Raw genomic sequence first — 20,167 nt, 5'->3', positions numbered from 1 at the left:
GAGACTAATTCATAAGTTGAACCTGAAAAATTCAAAAGTGTAGTGTGAGCAGAGATAAAAAAAAATAGATTGATTTGTTCCTTCTATTAATGTAGGTGAATGCTTTGTTTATTTCTTCATGTAGACAATCTTTGCTTTATCCTCTATAAAGACCTTTCAATTGTAAAACAGCACAATCTGTGTAGTTGCTCAAAAATTCGAGGGTTATTAAAAAAAAAAGAATTGCCACCAAAATTTATTTAATAGGAAAATTGTTGTAAAACCCATTTAAAACAAAAATAAATGATCCTTGAAACTAGATCTTGGGTTCGACACTCGATTATGCATAGGCAAGATATTAACATCCTACAACTTCAATTTGAAAACAATATCTATAATTAAATGTGAAAACTTTGTATTAACTTAAAAAATAGTTATTTCTCCTTTATTATTGAATACAAAATAAATTTCAATTTTAAAAATTAAAATGTAGTTTGTTAAAATAGATAAGAAAATATAAAAGATTTTTTATTGTGAATTTCACAAGAGCGTTCTCTTGATCCTACGTATCTTTCGATGCAATGGTGAATTCAAAGCTACATAATTCTTATGCAAAAAAATTGTGTTGGTTAATTTTCAAGAAAATATTTTTGTTGTGATGAGTTTTGATAAATAAAGATGGTGATTTGACCCAAAAAAAATTGAGTGCAAGAGTTGATACTAATGAGTTGGTTTACTTATTTGTCATGGAAGTGAGTTTTAGAACCATCAAGTTAGGACAACTCAATTATAAAAGAGATGTTAAATTAGTTAAACTTTCTTTTAAATTGTTTTCTTTTAATTAATTTTTAATTTTAAAGACGAACTTTAAAACAATCGGTTGCAACTTGTGTCTTAAAAACTCAAAATGTCACATCCATTAACTCTTGAAATATTTTTTGATATAAAAATGAAGTTTACAATTTGTGCACTAAAAAACGCAAGAATTAAAGAAATGTCTCATCACAGTGTACAAGTGTGTTTTCAAGCTGAGGCAGAAAATCTAATCCTTGTATATACTAGTGTGTTTCGATCCACATAGAATCATTACAATAGAAAAAGAAAATTGTAATGATTCAATTTCCTTCACAATATATACTTCAGAAATTCTTCTTCTTCTTCTTCTTCCGCTGTGTACAATTTCGTAAAAGAGCACAAATTTAATCACACAGTTTACAGCCATGTTTCGATCGATTATAAAAATAAAAATAAAAACGTAATCACACAGTATATACTAGTGTGTTATTTCAAGCTTAGGCACAAAATTTAATCCATGCAATTATTAAAGAAAGATGAAAAAGAAAGAATCCCAAAATTAACAAAACTTAATAATTATAAAAATATATGAGTTACAAAGATGATATGGGGTTGTGATTTTATGCAAGGAAGATGGTGAATGAATGATGAACATAGAAGTGTAATGTTGATGTCTATTTATACTCACATATTAGGTTAAGTATGAGAAAGATGCCAAAAAATACAATGGGAAGCAGTTAAAAAAATGCAAGGTAGTGGTTGTATCTACTAAACTAAATAGGAAAATCAATGTCCGTGGAAATTACACTTTTGCCCTTAATAAGGGCATTTTCGTAAATTAGTAAATGGACTCCCCTTACCTATATATGTGAAAAGAAAAAAAAAAACAAAAGAAGGGGGACGAGAGATTGGAACGGGAGAGGAAGAAGGGGGATGAGAGAAAGAGGAAACGGAACAGAGAAAGAAGGGTCGGCGTCTTCTTCTTCTTCATCAAAGAGGTGATTTTCTTATTCCTTCTTGAATCTAAGGCCATGCATGTCTCAGATTGAATGAGTTTTGTGCTTTTAATTCAAAAATTTAGGTTTTTGGTTTGTTTCTTTGCAATTTTGGGTTTAATTTATCTATGTGAAATTAAATTTCTCAATTTGTATAGTTTTGAACTATTGTCATCAGATTGTTTAGAAAGTAGCAATTAAGTTGTTGTGGGGTATGTTTGAATTGATGTTTTAGTGTTTGGGTTAAAATTGAAGTCTTTATAAGCAATAAGCTGTCAATTAAGTTGTTTTGCAGAAGCTTAAGTTGGAATACAAGTTGTTGCAGGTATGGTTATGTGTTCTTTATATTACCAATGCTATATTTAAGTTACCATATGAGTAGTTGGTGGACTGATAAACTGTTTTGGGAGTTGACAGAATTGCTTAAATCATAATTGAGCTGTTTTAGAAGCTGACAGAAAGTGATTATGGAGGATTAGGGCAAGGGCAGAAGTGGATAAATTGTAATTAGGCCGCTGATTTGGATACAAGCTAGGAATAAGCTGGTTTTGGAAGAAGTTTGGTGAAACCCGTATTTGTGACAGGGCTCCACTAAAAGGGTAAGAACTCACTCCCTGTAACGTCGAATCAAGTGATTTTTGTTCTTGGTTTTTGATGATTAAACTGATTTGGGCTGTTTTTGGTTTAATTTGTGCTGAGAAGAAATATCAATGATTAGTTTCTGATGCAAATATGTCTCTGCAGAAGCTGTTTTTGTGTTTTAAAGATGTTATAACTCTGTATAGCATATTTCTATTTTTTTTTCTAACTTCCGTGTGATGATTCTTTGCAAAACAGAGAGACATTTCATGGTGCACTGAGTTTTGCGGCCTCACTTTCCCACTTTGGCTGAATCTATAGCTTTGAGGTGGTGACTTCAATTGCCTTTAGGTACTGACTTCAATTCAATGTCTTTAGGATTAAATTTGTCATCAATCATGGTAGGAATTGGAAGTTTGTTCCATTTTTAAGGCATTTTGCTAACTTAAGAATTAAGACTTAGCGTAAAAAGTGCATCAAGTTTAAAGATTACAATGCAGCAGAAAGCTCTTAAAATCAGGTTTTGCATCTCTCTCCCAGACACACAAACGAAAGCACACACACTGACACACTATGTATATCTTAAATTTGTCGAGTTATAACATCTTTAAAACACAAAAACAGCTTCTGCAGAGACATATTTGCATCAGAAACTAATCATTGATATTTCTTCTCAGCACAAATTAAACCAAAAACAGCCCAAATCAGTTTAATCATCAAAAACCAAGAACAAAAATCACTTGATTCGACGTTACAGGGAGTGAGTTCTTACCCTTTTAGTGGAGCCCTGTCACAAATACGGGTTTCACCAAACTTCTTCCAAAACCAGCTTATTCCTAGCACGGTTGAGTTGGTGTGGCCTGTTTGATGTTCTCGGTCATCTTGCACAAATTATTTGAAGATGAAATAGTTGAAAATGCAAGAAGTCTATTGGATAAATATCACTTGATGAGGGATGGATTCAAGCCTGTAAAAATAAAATCAGAGTGATTCTGGTGGAAGCCTTCATCCTATGAAAAATTAGAGAAAATTGGTGGTTCTGATTTCAGTGCTTGGACAAGTGAGTATGTACCTGCATATCGGTTAGAGATTGACCCCAAGATAATGGGAGATTGAAAGTTTCAGGGCTGGAAGAAGTCTTCAGAGAATAGGTGGGAAGTTCTTTTGACTCACTCTCAAATGGTACTTTATCTCTTCCTTTTGTATCGACCTTTATATTTTTAGTGATGATTTTTTTGTTATTTTATTATTAGTAGTTGTGGCTCAACTATTTAAGTAAGCCAAGTAGTGGACTTCATCTTTTGTCCGTAGTTTTATTAAAAAATAGAAGGAAAATAATATAATTAGAAGAGATAAATAATGCTTATTACAAAACTCATTCAAAATCTGTGATGAATAATTTCAGTACTTGGTATTTGACATTCAGACAATCTTTTCATTGTTAAGAAGTCTTGTGCGAAACTTGTGGCTGATGCGAAGGTTAGTTTCAAGATCAAATGTGTGTGCCAAGTAAAGTAGTGTAATCAAGTAAATTTATGTGTATGTTTAACACTTATATGTCATGTTTAACGATTTCAAATGTGCAGGGTGAAAATGCTGGTTTTTATCCATCTGAGCTGAAAAATCTCATTGGTCACAAGATGCTTTTTGTTGTTGATCATTCATCCAATGCAGTTTCCAGGTCTGATGGATCTTATCGTGTTGGGAGGGTCTGTATGGATGCTAAAATTATTGAAGTGTTTGAGGATGGGGATGCAAATTCTTCAAATGTCAAGGTTGGACAGTGATTGCTGTGTGAAGATATTATTTTAGATTTATATAGAAAAATAATGTATTTCTCATTTTTGTTTTCCAGGGAAATGTGGAAGGTTCTTCTGCATTGAATAAGGATGATAATGCTGCTGCTGGAGCGCAGTAAGGTGAAATGTTGTCCGGGGTAACTGCCGACCCTCATGATTTTGTCAAGGGTTCTGTTTTGTTGCCTAAGATGGTGCCTGCAGATTTGCTTGGCAAAAGGAAATTGACTAAGGTTGGTTCATGACATAATTGTGTTTTTTGGTTTAAAACTGTCATATATAGGTGTGAGAAAAAGACTTTGGGGAAAATATGCAGCAGAGATCAGAGACACAACAAGAAAAGGAAGAAGTGTTTGGCTTGGAACATCTGACAGTGCTGAGGATGTTGCTTTAGCTTACGATCTAGCTGCATTTTCAATGAGGTAATAATCTTGTGCTTAATTTTTCTGTTCAAAGGGTAAAGGATATTTGCAAGAGATTCAATGTGATTGCAAAAAGGGTTTTCACCTGCACTTGCATTCAAAATTCAAATTAAAGTATTGAATTTTAAAGCAAATATACGACATTAGTTAGTAGGATTATGTTACACTAACATTCTTGAAATGTATTGTTGTCTGAATTGAATAATTTTTGTCAGGGTTCTCTACGTGACAAGGCAAGCAGATGAATATGTAATTCGTCGCGATGATTGGTTTTAAATCGTTTCCTCTCCACACTATCTCTCTGAAATTGTACTCCCTTTCGTTCTGTCTCTATAATTTATACTTTTCTATTGCTTATACTGCAATGATTCATCTAACTAAGCCTATATTTGATACTGTTGAAGGTTATATACGCCAGTTTTGTGGTTTGCTACTGCTGGATCAAATCTAACAATCTGGCTACTTATATTTCTGTTCTCCGCCTGTTTTTCTTTTAAATTTAAAATATATCTTGATTGTGTTATAACAGTCCTTAACTGCTCATAGTGGTTTCAGTTAAGGTGATATCATTGATTTAGATGGTTTCATTTTCATGTCTTCATTCCTTTTCCTCCTCTTATTTGGATTGTTGAACCGCCTATTTTAGCAATATGCAGATGATTCGGACATTACTTGTGTTCAGCATCATCGTAAATTCTTAAAGGACCGTGTTGTTTTTAAGGAGGTATTTTTCACTCTATATTCCATTTTTAGAGAGCTGCAAGGATGTGTGTAGATCTAAAGATGTGGAAGAATTTTTTGCTTATAATTCGGCTGCAAATGTTGCATGTTTGGATAGTTGGAAGCTGTTGTTTGCACTTGCATTTTATTCATGTTTTTTTTTTATCATGAGAGGAATTCATGAGGTGAACCATAATCAGTGATGGCTTTCTAATCAGTTGGAGTCACGGGACATTGCTGGTTGAATCAAAGTTGTCCTCATATCTAAGAACCTGACCTTTGTATTCCACCTCTTTGCTAGGGTTGCATTTTGAGGGGACTGACAGTTTGAATCCCTGTCCATTGTATGGTAGGAGGTCTGTATTTGTCTTTGGTTTTCCAAACACATTGGCTGCAATGGAATCACTAAATTATTTTGATAAATTAGCATTGCTAAGTTCTTTATGCAATGATGATAGCATTTGCTGTAGTGATATACATTGGTGATCACAAAAATCCAATTAATCCTTAGGTAGTTGCTCTGTTACGTTGCACTGCTCCATTCTTCAAATAACTATTTATACTATGATATTACATTGTTTGTGGTTGAGAAAAGTGTGCCTCACCCCTTTGTAGTGACCAACATTTTCACATACCTATTCATAAAGTTTGCAACTATACTTTTCAGTGACGCTAGAAACTTAAACTTAGATTGCTGTCAAAATGAAAACCTTGAACTTAGATTGATGATGAATTAATTTGGACTTCCAATGGGCAAAGAGTATATTCTAGGTTGGATAAAAATGAGATATATTTCAAATTAAAAAGTTTCTTTGTGCAGCAATATGATCCTCAAATGATTGCAAGGACTGATAAATGGCATGGTTCTCTTGGAAATGAGGGATCATATTGTGATTCCTAAGTATCTGTTTTAGAACTTTCATGCATGTGATTAGATTATATATTCTTCAGAGTTGACAACCAAAAATTTGAATGCCTATAAAAAGAAGTTAAAGAGTTTTGATGGGCACTGTCACTGTGATCATGGTTTCAACTTTTATTAATCAAGGTAAAGTTAATACCTTTCTAAAGAAAATCATATGTTCTTATGAGCAATTAAGTTATAAAGATCACAAATTCTAAGGAAACAAAAATGAAGTCAGTTTTACGTAACCTTTGTTTTGATTATTAGTTCAACCCTGAGGAGATAAATGCTATCAACAAAGACTTTGATGAGCCTGGAACGCTTGCTCCAACTGGATTACATATTGGTGGTACTAAATATATGGTGATTCAAGGTGAAGCTGGAGTTGTCATTCGAGGGAAGAAGGTATAGACTGTTGCTTCTGTTTTCATTTGATTTAATTTGCATAAATTCATAATGTAGTGTAATGAATCATCTATGCTATGCTATGCTTTAGTAAAGATAATCGTATATCGTTCCACTGAATGAATCATCTATGCTATGCTATGCTTTAGTAAAGATAATCGTATATCGTTCCATTGAATCTCAAAATTTGTCAATTTAATTGTAGGGTGTTGGCATGTTAGTCTTTGAAATTAAGGAATTGACAAAAACATAATTGTAATTGTAAATTTCATTTCATCATCATTTACATGTTATATTTGGTTAACAGATATTTCAAGCTATTCTATAAAGTTGAATATTTCTAATCAAGTTGCTACTGATAAGCTAAAACTCGAAGTGTTTACCATATAATGTGTGACTAAAATGAACGTCATTTTACTATTTTAGGGATGTTGTTGTCAATTTAGGAATTTCAGGAACTATTCTTAGAGAAACTTACAATTTCAGAAATCACAATGGGTTTTAACTCTTTACCATTTTCTCTATCAAATTAAAATTGAAAATCTATTTGCAAAGTGTTTGACACCCCAAACCTGCCAGAGGCTGAAGCAATATCCTTTATCAGACTTTTCCATGCGGTGACTTTATTGGCTGATGCAAATTTTTCTTATAATGTTTATTTATAAACCAGGATCAGACTGAAGGAGGCTGCTTAAATGGCAACGATGACACTTCTCAGACATCTGAAACTCAGACCAGCAAGAACTTGGGAAAGAGGCCAGTCCAGGGTTTGAAAGGGTTGTGGAGGCATCAACCACTAACAAGCGAACATTGCGCTGCCTGAAGATTGAAGACTGAAGATGAATGCATGGTTGTTCTTTGGATTTAGTTGTCATGTATTATGTCATTTTGTTTTGTAACTTATTTTGGTGTGTTTTTTGTTTTACCATGGGATATAGTAACTCCCATTGATTGTCGTATTTAGCGTCTTCGCCACTTATGTTTTCATGTTCTCTGTCTTATGTATGCCTTTGTTTCGTATCCTTTTGCTTTTCTGTGCACTCCCTTATGGTTTGCAATGACTGTTAATGAAATTTGGATGGGGTTTTTGTTTGTTAGTCTACATTGATTACTCATACTTCCATTTCATCATGCCTATATTTTTTCCATTACTGTTGTGCCACTCTCTCCTCCATTATATGTTGTGAATGAGATGTAACTTATAACTTATATGATTATATATTCTCGGGCTGCTGTAAGATACGTCATTATAAATGATGCATCAAAAAAAAAACTAGAGATTTTAGTTTAAATGTGTCTAAAATATACCACATGGATTAGCCTGGCCACTTCTCTGTGTAGATGAAGTATAAAAGTTCAGATCATAAGACTGGATATGAAATAATTAGGTTGCCATCGTTACATTATCAGGTATAGTTTTTTATGTCAAGAAACCATCATGAAGTGATTACTTGGGCAAGTAGTTTATTTTGTTCTAATTTACATCCAAATCACCTTACTGATATGCTCTTGTGTAACATTTTCCGAAAACCCACATATGCTCAAATATGAATAAGAGTATTCCTTAAATTTTATTTACACAAAGATGTTCATATCTTAGCTTTTTCTCATATGCTTTTAACCGTATTTTTAGACCTTCCTTTGAAAGCCCGTAATAGGACATGATTATTAATATGCATATAAGGTTTTTTTTTAAGTCAGAACTATGATTCGATTAAGATGTTTTTTTTTTTTAAGTTAAGAATTGATGGGTATTGAATTATGATTGTGCGTAGCATATATTACAATCTTTTTAAGACAAAACTAATTCGGCATAAGTTCTTTTTGTATTAGGATGTTTGTTTTTTAACTGAAATGGGACTCATCATCAAATCTAAAAGTAAAGTAGACAATGTTGCATTAGAATCTCTATCTTGTGCGTGTTAATGTTATTAGTTTTCCCTTTCACATGTGTACAATGTACTTAACCCTTTATTTTATGCCGTTTTTTATAGTACTTGAACAAATAGAGTTGCATCATTATTCGTATATAACAAAGTCTTTAGAAATCTTGTGCAATATCCATTAATTTGATTGTAGCATTTTTCTAATCAAATATCCAAAAGAGTCTTGAAGAGGAAGTATCTAAGGATGACTTTAGAGAATGTGGAGACACACAAGACATATAATTGCAGGGTAACAACAGCTGACAGGAGGAATGCTGAGAAATCTTTAGGTGGTGAATGATTTGACTTCGTCATAGACCGCGACTTACAAGAGAGTGACAATTTGATCTTTGATTTGGAAGATCCACCAACCAAAATGTATGTCAGACACATCCGCGGCCAATAAACAACGAAAGGTAGTGGTTACTTTTGGAATTGAAGATGATGGGGCTATTTTGGAAATTTAACTTTGTAATCCATCAAACACAACTATTTTAGAATCTATGTTATATAACTTCTGTTTTGGTTTCGCTTATGGTAGACCTATCTAGGATTTGATATGTTATAGATCATGGTTTTTTATATTTATATGCATGTAATATCTAAATTTCGAATCAGTTTACTTTTAAACGTATTAACAAATATCTGTTTGCCAACAAAATTATCCGAAAAAAAGCAATCCACCCCGTGCGTAGCACGGGTTTGTAGCTAGTTGAAATAGAAAAAGAAAATAATCAAATAAGAAAGAAAAAATTGGAGGATGTTTAAAATGTAAAAACAATTTTGATTGTTTCTCCCTCTTCTGTATTGTGAATAAGGAGTTAGTTGCATTGTATAAATGTGCAAATGAAAAAAACTATAGAGAAAGTGTTTTTGACTTTTGCTATTTATGATTAATATTTTGTCGTTTTGTTTCAAAATTGAAAGAAAAAATATATCATGTAAGTACAATTTAGATGGTAGGATCATTTAAAAAAAAGTGTTTTTTACTTTTGCTTTTATTTTACAAGACATATTTTTTGCTTTAAGAAAAAGAGTGAGAAGTTTGTTTTATTTTCTTTATTTTTCTATGCAACTACTATAAAGATAAAACGTCCAAGCTCTAACGACCTTGATGATTGGTAGATTGTAGAGCTAAAAAGATCATCTAAGGGGGATTGACGAAGATGAAACTGAGCTACTATTCATGCAACTTCGAAAAGTATGTTCAGACCCCTATAGAGTTATCTCACACCTATCATGCGTCTTATAATTTGAGTAGAAATGCTAGCAACACACATTTTAAAATACTTTCTTTGATTGGTTAAATTTTACATAAGTCCTACCAAATTTATACGGGTCTCACATGATTTGGTGGGACTCGTGTGAATTGTAACCAATCAAAGAGATTGTATTGAAAAGTGTGTTGTCAGCATTCCTCTAATTTGAATTTTAAAAATCATGTTAAATATAACCTTTTTATAGATAAAAATAAGTAGAAAAAAGAGAGAAGATAGACCAAAAATCTATTATGTAGCTGTGTTAAAAAAACTTGAATATCTCGTAGTAAAAGTTGAAAGCTAAAATTAATGACTTTTGTCCTTGTAATTTATACATTTTTTGTTCTTGATCCATGTGATTATGTTCGGTTTATTTTTCCTCTGCAACGTGACAATCACCCATTTAATGTTGATGTAACATTGGTAACGTGGCAACTTGGTGACACATGAAAATGTCTAGTCATCATGATTTTGTCCACGTCAACATGGTAGGTAACTCCAATGGCTAAATATGATTGAATCTCTTAAGTTGCAAAGGTAGAGGGGAACTAAAATCAAAACATGCTCAAATGTTAGGGATTAAAAGCTTAAATAACCCAAAAAAAAAAAAAAACATTGCAGCAATTTTCAAAGAGATTCTTTTCTTCTACATTAATCATCATCTTTCTTGTATTTCTTTTTAAAAAGAAGTGGAACCTTGCAGTACTTGAAATTCTTGGTCAAACCATATGAAATACTTCAAAAATTGAAAATACTTATTTTAGAGTTAGGAGATAACACTCCATAGAGAAAACAAATGAACAACCATCAGATACAAAGATCAAAATGCTTTGAACAAGAATACCCTAAGCAAAAGTGGCATCCCTTGGTCGAATGTCTTATGTGCAAAAGCTATACAAAAGCCTAACATGTTGGCCTTAAATTTGTAGAGATTTCAGTTATGCACATTCTCTATTGATTTCAACTATGCACCTTCTTTGTAGTTTGTAGAGTACCTTGGAAAGTATAATCTTTAAGAATGTGAGTATTTTCCTCCGAGGACATTAGTGCTACATTGATCTTCAATTTAAATTTTGGCATTAGAAAGTTATTTCTTAACCAACTTTGGTTAGACTAGTTTTCAATCTTGAATTGCTCCACTGAATTTTGTACCGGAAGTAAGTAATCCAACTTCCACCCTTCTTTATGTATCTCAAGTTCTCAACAATTGGCATCAAGCTCAAACTACGCCTAATGATCAGACGGACTGCACTGAAGACGGACCTCCAACAACTAATTGTTAAAAGTGCAACATTGATGCTTCTTTCTCTCGCAAAAATAATAGTGTTGGATTGGGGATGTATATTGGAGATGCTTCTTTCTCTCGCCAACATAATGGTCTTCTCCCTTGTGTATGGTGGGTGCATGAATTACACCTGATAATGTGAACTCCAAGTTAGATTTCAAGAATGTGGTTGATAAATTTCATACCTCTAAGGATGATGTTTCGTATTTCGGAGCAATAGTTAAGAATGTCAACATCTCTTTCCTTTTTTAAAAAAAAAAAAAAAAAAACTTTTGTGTTGAATTTGTTAAGAGACAAATCATTGTTCATCATTTAGCACAAACGACTGCATCCTCTGCTTGCTTCCAAATGTTTGGTGATGTTTCATCTTATAGCAAACACATTGATATTAATGATATCTTATCTGAATCCTAATGAATATAGGAAGAGGGTTTAATTTATTGTCTTCTTAACTTTAATTTTACCTTTACAAAGATGGTTGCTCCGGTACACCAAAAAGTCCAACATTGCTTGAGAGTCGTGACTAAGGGCAATTTATATACAACACAAGCTCCTAAATACAAGGCCTAAAGTGGACATTAACTCAGAAATGCAGTGTATTGGACTAAAGGTCGGAACATTGGTGCGCCAGGTATGGGTTGAACCCACGACATGCTTGAGGGCTTACAGACCTTTTAGTCCCTTAGCTTTGATTGGGGGACTACTGTTCCGGTACACCAAAAAGTCTCACATTGCTTAGAAATCGAGGCCAAGATAGTTTTATACAACACACTCCTAAACCTAACGAGTCGTCTTTTACAAAAAGCCAAAACTGTGAGGGCTTACGCAAGGCCACGACATATAATATCTCAGAAATGCAGTGTCGTAGACTTGAGGCCTATATGCCTGATTTCACTTTTGAAGGTGTGAAATTGATTCTAAATGCGTAGAATTTATATTGCTTCAAGAATTAATTTTAATTTTAACTTGATATTTGTAGTTTTTGACTCCAAACATGATTTTTACTTTACTTTAAAACTTTTTAATAAACATAAGAAAAGAAACAAAAAATTTATACTCAGAGCCATATTTATTATTCAGTTAGTACCTTCACTTCAACCTCTCGAGAGTCAGAATTTTCACAAGTATACGAGTATTCTAACCTCTTTGTTCCTTCATCTTGTACATTTAAATGATTTTGCACAGACAAAACTATTTTGCTTGAAGATGGAATTTTTCATTAGACACATATTCTAACCTCTTTGTACCTTCACTTCAACCGGTGCCCTAGGGCACCAGCTATCAAGACCCTTTATGGTATATGTTAATCATTTATTGTAGAAGCTACTTTCACAGGGAGCATAAATGAAACAATTTCAAATCCAAAATGAAAAGTATAATGCTGTTGAGAAGTTCAAGCTAAATAAAGATGTTCAGCTTATTGTTACTAAAAAATCTAAGAAGCTAAAAAATATGATTCTAAGTTTTGCAGTCCAAACAGAAGTGACCCTAACAAGCCTAGTTTGTTGACTATGCGCAATTTGTGATAAGAACTCAAACTTATGACAGACAAAATCACAAAGTATCCATGATGAAATTGTTTTAACTGTCACAAAGTATCCATGATAAAATTGTTTAAACAGAGAGAGATAAAAGTGCATACTGTTTCAAGCAAGATAGCGGTACAATTTTCTGTCCACTTTATCCCTCTCTAAAAACTCGCGCTCAATGAGGGATTCAATCCGCTTTTTAATAACAACAGGATTAGGCAAAAATCGCGCCTGCAGCTGCTTCGTGACCTCGGCGATGACATTATTATGTTCTAAAACCCGCCTAGATTTCATTACCCTCACAACTGCTGCCTCAATCTGCGGCTTTCTGTCTTCCTCCACTCTTTGTCGAGTTTCTATATTTTCTGGTTCAGTCTCCCTTTGTGCAACAACAGTCCCTATTTTTACCTTGAAGAGCTTGCTAGTGAATTTTTCATTGAAAAAGAACACATCATCTTCAGAAATGTCCTTGCTCATTGGCTCTTTCCGAAGAACATTTTTCCCTTTGACTAAGGCCAACGACTGAAGGCACCTCTTCAAGTCTGACATAGGTATTGCTGTAGCCTGCTCTATCTCCTTACAAGTCATCCGATCAGCATTGTTGAAAAGCATTAGTACACACATCTGGTATGTAGAAACATTCAGCTCATGCTTCTGGCCCTTACCAAATGTAGCCTTTAAATCAGCATTCCCCATATTAGCTTGCCACGTCAATCTCCTACCACTGTGAGCGCCGAGATAATAATTACGAAACTTCTCACATAGACCCCGGATTTCAGATGGAAGATTACATTGCGGACTAGGTTGAGTTGGCCATGACCCTGTTGTAAGCACCTGGACAGATAGTGTAGGGCTATCTCCCAACTCAGCACCATGAGCTGCTAAGAAACCCTGCATCATATCATAAGAAGTCTTCATGTCTGTAAACATACCCTCCAACTTAGAAGTGAATTGATATCCACATTCTGTTTTGAGCTTAAGAATCAAACTTCTTTCTGCCTCATCTGATACAGTCTTCCCCGAAAGAAGCCTCTTTGCTAGGTGTTGCTTATAATACTTCTCAAACACATCCTTCTCTTGCAGGTACCGGAAAAGCATCATGACTTTGTCTAGTACAATCTCTACATCCTCCTCACCAACCCCTTTTATCCCTCTACGAAGTTTGTCATCCACAAACAAAGAAATGAACTCTGGAGATCGGGCACTCAAATTGATGAAATATTCAAATGCAGAATTCAAGGCATTCTGAAATGACTTGTCATTGGCAAACGCCGTTGTGATAACTTTGTCATATTTATCCTTCAAATCCAAAAGACGCTGCACAAAATCGACAGGATCTTTCAACCTTTCAGGATCCATAATTAACTGCTTACCAGTATCCCGTATAAAAGAAGTCATGACATCTTTAATCATTGTGAGCCCAGAAGGTACCCTACGAAACAAGTTATACATTCTTTCCAAGTCATCATATTTGTCATCAATGAGCATATTAACTAGGCCTGAGTTCTCCATATGAACGAGAGTGTGGATATGCTTTTCAATCATCTGTTTGTCCACCACACTAGTTATCTCTGACTCACTGCTAGAATCCAAGTAGTGAGATACTCTCTCCATTTCTTCATTTAAACGCCTCTCAGCTTTCTTCAGATAATCACCACAATCACATGATTCAATTAATTTTTGGGACTCACAACAATAAAAATTTGTAGAAACTTGAATAAAAGGCTTCTCAAAGTCAGTCTGGTAAACAGACAAACCCAAATCCGTCAGCATCTTAATTAAGTTCCTCATCAAGCCTCTGTTAATAACTTCACCATTCCTCTCTTTAAGCACAAGGTCAAGAAGTGTATCTAGAAGCCTAGTCTTAGTTTCGTTAGAATGGATCACAACATCTCTCCATAGATTCAAACCAAGTTCATGAACAGGGGTTTTACGGTTGCTTGGTACGAAAGTTCGATCCATGTACATGAGTATGTCTCGGATCATTTGCAATGCCTTGTTATGGTCTACCCACTTCCTGTTGAGTTCCTCCAAGAAAATATCTCCTTGAGCAGCTTTGATTGATTGAGAAATTTGTTTCAGATGAGCAGTAACGGTCTTCACAAGTCCAGAGTAAAGTTTCTCCCCAAATTTATGTAGCACCATATTATAAGCATTCCTGAACGAACAAATTATGATTAGAAATCCCATATACATATATGCCCAAATATGAGGATTAGTAGAGAGATCTGTATTAGTTATAGTGTATAACAATTAGGTACTTAGTTAATTTAAAGAAAACCACAGCCCTATTTTATAACACAAATAGCATAAAGCTATTGACTTTTATTCAAATTTAACTAAATGGCAAGTTTGATGGAGGTTTATAGCATGGTTTGAATAAATACAGAAATCAGAATACAGATATAGGTCTTCGAAACAAGAGCTTTACCTTCTCACTAAATGGAAAACTACCAACAATCTGAATTTATTTAATATCCAAATATGATTAAGCAGAAGCAAGAGAAAAACCAAATAGCATCCAGAAAATGTTTCGATGTGATATAGTATCCACCGATGCCTATCGAGATGAAACTTGCCAACCAACAACCAAAACAGAATAGGCACTAAAAACAGGTTTTGTTTTTATAATTTTCACCATTTTCTAATACAAATCATTGAAAAATAAAAGTAAACCAAAAAAATGGGATTTTTATAATTATTACTGACATCAAGAAATGAAATCAGAAAACATGTTCCCAAAGAAACAGACCATAATAATATAAAACAATCCCCTCAAAAAACAAAATATAGAAAACAACTTAACAACCTCAAACAGCCCAACGTAACTTGCAAATGTCTTTTTTTTTTTTTAGAGAACTTGCAAATGTCAACAATCAAACTTTATAACATGTGCATGAGCAAGCAACAATCCGGTGTGATCCGTAAAGCATGGTTTTGAAATTGCAGTATGCAACCTCAATATTAACGTCTTTACAATCTTTAGGACCAAATTGTCGCAACCACAGTTAGCCACAATTGTCCGCAAGTTTTAGCAATACAACAACCGCAGCTACAATTTAATTTAAAACTTTAAAGCTCTCACAATGGAAGACTTAGGCTAACAGCACAAATCAATCCAACGACCTCGAAGTCACACAACAGCAACTCCATCCACTGCACCAAAACTACCTTCATGTTCATGACTCAGATAGTATGGACCACGATACACGAACATGGGATACGACATACACTGGCACATGGGCAACGATAAATTTTAAGACAATGACATAACTCAATGTAATCACATCTGTTGGACACCAGACAAACACGCATTCGATCGGAAGTGTCGGTGCTTTACACAGATACACAAAAACATAAACCTCTATTTGTAACTAAAGATTCAAAACCTACTTAATCCTCAAATTCCACAAAGGTTAAAATGTAATTCTAAAACAACAACACTTAAAAATCACACATCTTAAATTTCAACAACAACAAAAAATACCCATCAAGACACATAATCATCCATATCATCATAGATATATCATCATATATAAACATTAAAATCAAAAACTAATTTTTTTTTATTTAAACGGCAATCAATAACCATATTACTACTAAATTAATTTACAAAAACTATATTAATCCTCCAATTCCACTACGATTGAAATGCAATTCTATAGCAACAGCACTTAAAATCACACATCATAAAAATTCAACATTTCTCAAAAATAAAAAATACCCATCAAAACATAATCATCCATATCAACATATAAAAAACAAAAATCATGTTTTCCACCACCTAAGCCTATTTTCCACCATCTTTTCTGTTATGGGTGCTACTCCAACTCTCTAATATTTTCATTTCTAATCTAGTCTAACCACACATCCAACGCAACATCCTCATCTCCTCTACGCTCATTTTATTTTCGTGTTGATTCTTCACCACCCAACACTCTGTTCCATACAACATCGTCAATCTTACAGTTGTCGATAAAATTTTCCCTTGAACTTGAGCAATAATTTCATATCACATAGACTCTTCTCCATTTCAATCACAAAATTAACTTAAAAAATCTATATTAATCCTCAAGATTGAAATGCAATTCTATAACAATTAACAACAGCACTTAAAATCACACATCTTAAATTTCAACAGTTCTCAAAAATAAAAAAATACCCATCAATCCATAATCATCCATATGATCAAATATAAAATAATCATCCAAAATTAATTCACAAAAACTAAATTATCCCAAAATTAATTAACAAAAACTAAATTATGATCCATAAAATTGAAAAAGGTGATGATTATGAACAAACAAACCTATAAAGCTCTTCAAAGCTGAGTCCACTAGCATTACGATTGTAAATCTCATGAATAGCATGTTCAAGAAGCTTCCAAGTTTTTTCAGCGTAGTTAGGATCCACAACTACACGGTGCTTATAAGCTTCAATCACGATTGCTTTCTTCTTCATCGTTGGAGAATTTGGGAAAACGGAACTGTGAAATCGAAGAAAACCCTAGAAGTGTGAATGGGAATTTCAGAAACTAGGGTTTCATTTGGGAAATGGTTTTTTTTTTTTGGTAGAACTGAAAGTGAAGGAAAAAAAAAAGAGAAATTATAGTGAAAAATGAAAAGAGTGTAATAAAAGAACTCTCCTATTTTTACTTTGGTGGACTTGTTTTACTCTTATTTCTTACATTGTTTTTTATGGTGCAAATTTATTTTGGTCTATCATAAATTTCTTGTGATCTTTTTTTTTTTGGTAAATAGAAAGAAAAAAAACTAGGGTGGTAAATTTCTTGTGATCTAATTTAGTTAAATAAATATATATTTAAATTAGTATCTTACATTTTTTTTCCCTCAAAAAAAAATAGTTGGAGACTATTTAGTTTATTTGTTTTTTAGGGACTGTTTAGTATATTTGTTATAACTTAAGGACTAATTTATCTTTTGTTAAAAAAAATAAAATGACAATTTTTTTAATATTTTTTTATTGGGTCGCGGTAAATTATAATAGACAAAAATGAGTTTGTCCTCGTGAGCTTATCTCAATTGGTATGGACAATACATAATATATGCAAGGTTTGGAATTCGAATCTCGGCCACTACAAAAAAAAGAGACCAAAATGAGTTTTTACTTTTTTTTAAATAAAGGGAGCCAGAGGCGCAAGAAGCACTAACAATTTTTATGGTCCATTTGATTTGCTAAAAGTTCTTATGTATTTGAAGAATTTGTGACATTGATAAGATAAATGAACATGTGATAATTTATATGGATCCCACGTCACCAAAAACAAAATTGTATATGAAGTGTCCGCGAGTCCTTGCTCAATTGATAAAAAATACCAAAATTATTAGGTTGGTTGTTGTAATTGGGGTTCGAACCCCTACATCTCGACTTATATATATATATCAGTTTATTTTGTCATTTCGTATATCTATTCAAAAATAATAATTGCATATGAAATTTGTGTGGTATAAGTTATTTGATGCGTTTGAATTTGGTGGTGCAATCATATGGACAAAGAATATCACATATTAATTTGAGTCACAACATAATCTCTAAGTTATTTGATGCGTTTGAATTTGGTGGTGCAATCATATGGACAAAGAATATCACATATTAATTTGAGTCACAACATAATCTCTAATTGCAAAAGTTGATTTAGGGACTTTCCCGGACTTTTGTATAAGCATGTTATAATTTTAAGGAGTATGTCGATTACAATTTAGAGAACCAATTTTATATTCACTTAGTGAAATAAACTAGTTATATTTTTATTTTATTTCTAAAAACAATACTAGTAAGATTTTAAAAAAATACTAGTTAAAAAGAGTATGCTATATCATTTCATTCTATTCCACTATGCTCCATTATATTAGAGTGAAGCTAAAATTTATTAATGGGGGATAATGTTCTCCTATTTGTTAGTTATGGAAATGGTCCCTGCAAATATCTGGCGTTTTGGTTTTAGTCCCTATAAAAAATATTTTTTTGGTTTTAGTCCCTGCAAATATAGAATATTTGTAAAATCATTTCATATTGAAATTGGTCCCTATAATATTCATTTTAGTCCTCATTTTGAAGGACTAAAATCAAATATTCTACATATTACAAGGACCAAATCCAATATAAAATCAATTTTACAAGGACTAAAACAAAATACCAAGGACCAAAACTAAATTTTTTATATTTGCAGGGACTAAAACCAAAAAAATATTTTTACAGGGACTAAAACCAAAATATCAGATATTTGTTGGGACTATTTTCATATTTAAGCCTAGTTATAAATATGTGTGTCTGAATGGGGGAGGGGGTGCAACCACCCATGCTTGCCTCTCCTTTAATCCATCCATGTTTCCATTAAATGTTGGATGTGATTTTTCTTAGTGCATGTTTGTTCTAGCGGTGAAAAAGGATAAAACACATGTCTGAAGTGAAGCTTCAAATTTTAGCTTCAAAATATCATGACAAATTTGGTATCCAAGCACGAGAAATGTTGGTTCAACGCTAAACCAAACACGCCAATATACAATCGAGAATGTGAAGGGTGTGTGCAAGTGAGAGCATTTAGGAAATAAAAAGGTGAAGGGGTGTGAAAACCAAAAAGGAGGATACAAACAGTAATACCAAAATGTATAAACCTTCATTTCTATTTGGGTAGTAATTGTAGCCCAATACAGTATAATGATCTGAATTCTGCTCTTTACCCAAATTGTTTCGCTCATTCCCAAAGTAAAAGACCATTTTACCCCTACGTAAGTTAAGTTACGCTAGTACAAAAAGTTGCGTGACTTAAGTCACGCAGCGTGAGTTAAGTTACACTAGTACAAAAAGTTGTTTGACTTAAGTCACGCAACGTCAGTTAAGTCACGCTAGTGTTAAACTGAGCGTGAGTTAACTCACGCTAGTTTTATACATTCCACAGCATTCCATTTCACTTTATCACTTCACCTTCTTTTATAATTAAAATAATTCATTTTGTCTATCACCCTTCTTTCATCTTCTACCCAAACAACAACATCCCTTCTTCCATATGCAATTTCCTCAAGTTCTTTTTCCAAATTTCTCTCTCAAATTCTTGATTGGTCAATTCACTCTCTTCAATAATTTCTTTGTCAAACTCTTGTATCCAATTGAGGCCCCTGGTATATTTTGTTTTCATTTGGAATGTCCTTGTTTTGATGGTATCCGTGGAGATTATTGTGGAATTGGAAGGATATGGATGAGATGGAAAAATCTTAAGAAATTGAGGCTTCTAAGATGCCAAGGAATCTGTGGTTCTTACTCTTCTTTGTTAAATGAATTATTTTAATTATAAAAGAAGGTGGCAGTGATAAAGTGAAACGGAATGCTGTGGAATATAAAACTAGCGCGAGTTAACTCACGCTCAGTTTAACACTAGCGTGAGTTAACTCACGCTGCGTGGGTTAACTCACGCAGGGGCAATATAGACATTTACTTTGGGAATGAGCAGAAACATTTGGGTAAAGAGCAGAATTCTAATGATCTAACCTAATTAGTTATCATTCAAACGTTGCAAAAAGCATTGAAATTTGAAACAATAACGTCCATCACTAGCT

The 20,167-nt window shown here is 33.2% G+C and overlaps 1 protein-coding gene across 1 annotated transcript; it reads right to left on the bottom strand.

Annotated features, from left to right (window-relative positions):
• Positions 1 to 12,417: 12,417 nt before the first annotated feature.
• LOC146912416 (cullin-3A-like) lies at positions 12,418 to 17,177 on the bottom strand. Its single transcript, XM_085720503.1, has 2 exons — positions 16,903 to 17,177; positions 12,418 to 14,751 (listed from the first exon to the last, which is right to left on the bottom strand). Exons 1-2 carry the CDS (start codon positions 17,052 to 17,054, stop codon positions 12,711 to 12,713), a joined length of 2,193 nt encoding a protein of 730 aa, XP_085576629.1. The 5' UTR covers positions 17,055 to 17,177; the 3' UTR covers positions 12,418 to 12,710.
• Positions 17,178 to 20,167: the final 2,990 nt, after the last annotated feature.

The sequence above is a fragment of the Medicago sativa genome, chromosome 6 (genome assembly GCF_051527215.1).
Source record: "Medicago sativa cultivar Bolivia chromosome 6, Bolivia_mono, whole genome shotgun sequence".
Taxonomy (NCBI): domain Eukaryota; kingdom Viridiplantae; phylum Streptophyta; class Magnoliopsida; order Fabales; family Fabaceae; genus Medicago; species Medicago sativa.
The sequence above is the reverse complement of the archived record's forward strand: the minus strand, read 5'-3'. Positions and strand labels throughout refer to the sequence as shown.

What these genes read in the sequence shown, in the direction of transcription:
- LOC146912416 (XM_085720503.1), bottom strand. Translation starts at nt 17,054, where the DNA reads ATGAAGAAGAAAGCAATCGTGATTGAAGCTTATAAGCACCGTGTAGTT. An exon ending in AGCTTTGAAGAGCTTTATAG is followed by an intron (nt 14,752 to 16,902) that starts GTTTGTTTGTTC and finishes TTGTTCGTTCAG; the next exon opens with GAATGCTTATAATATGGTGC.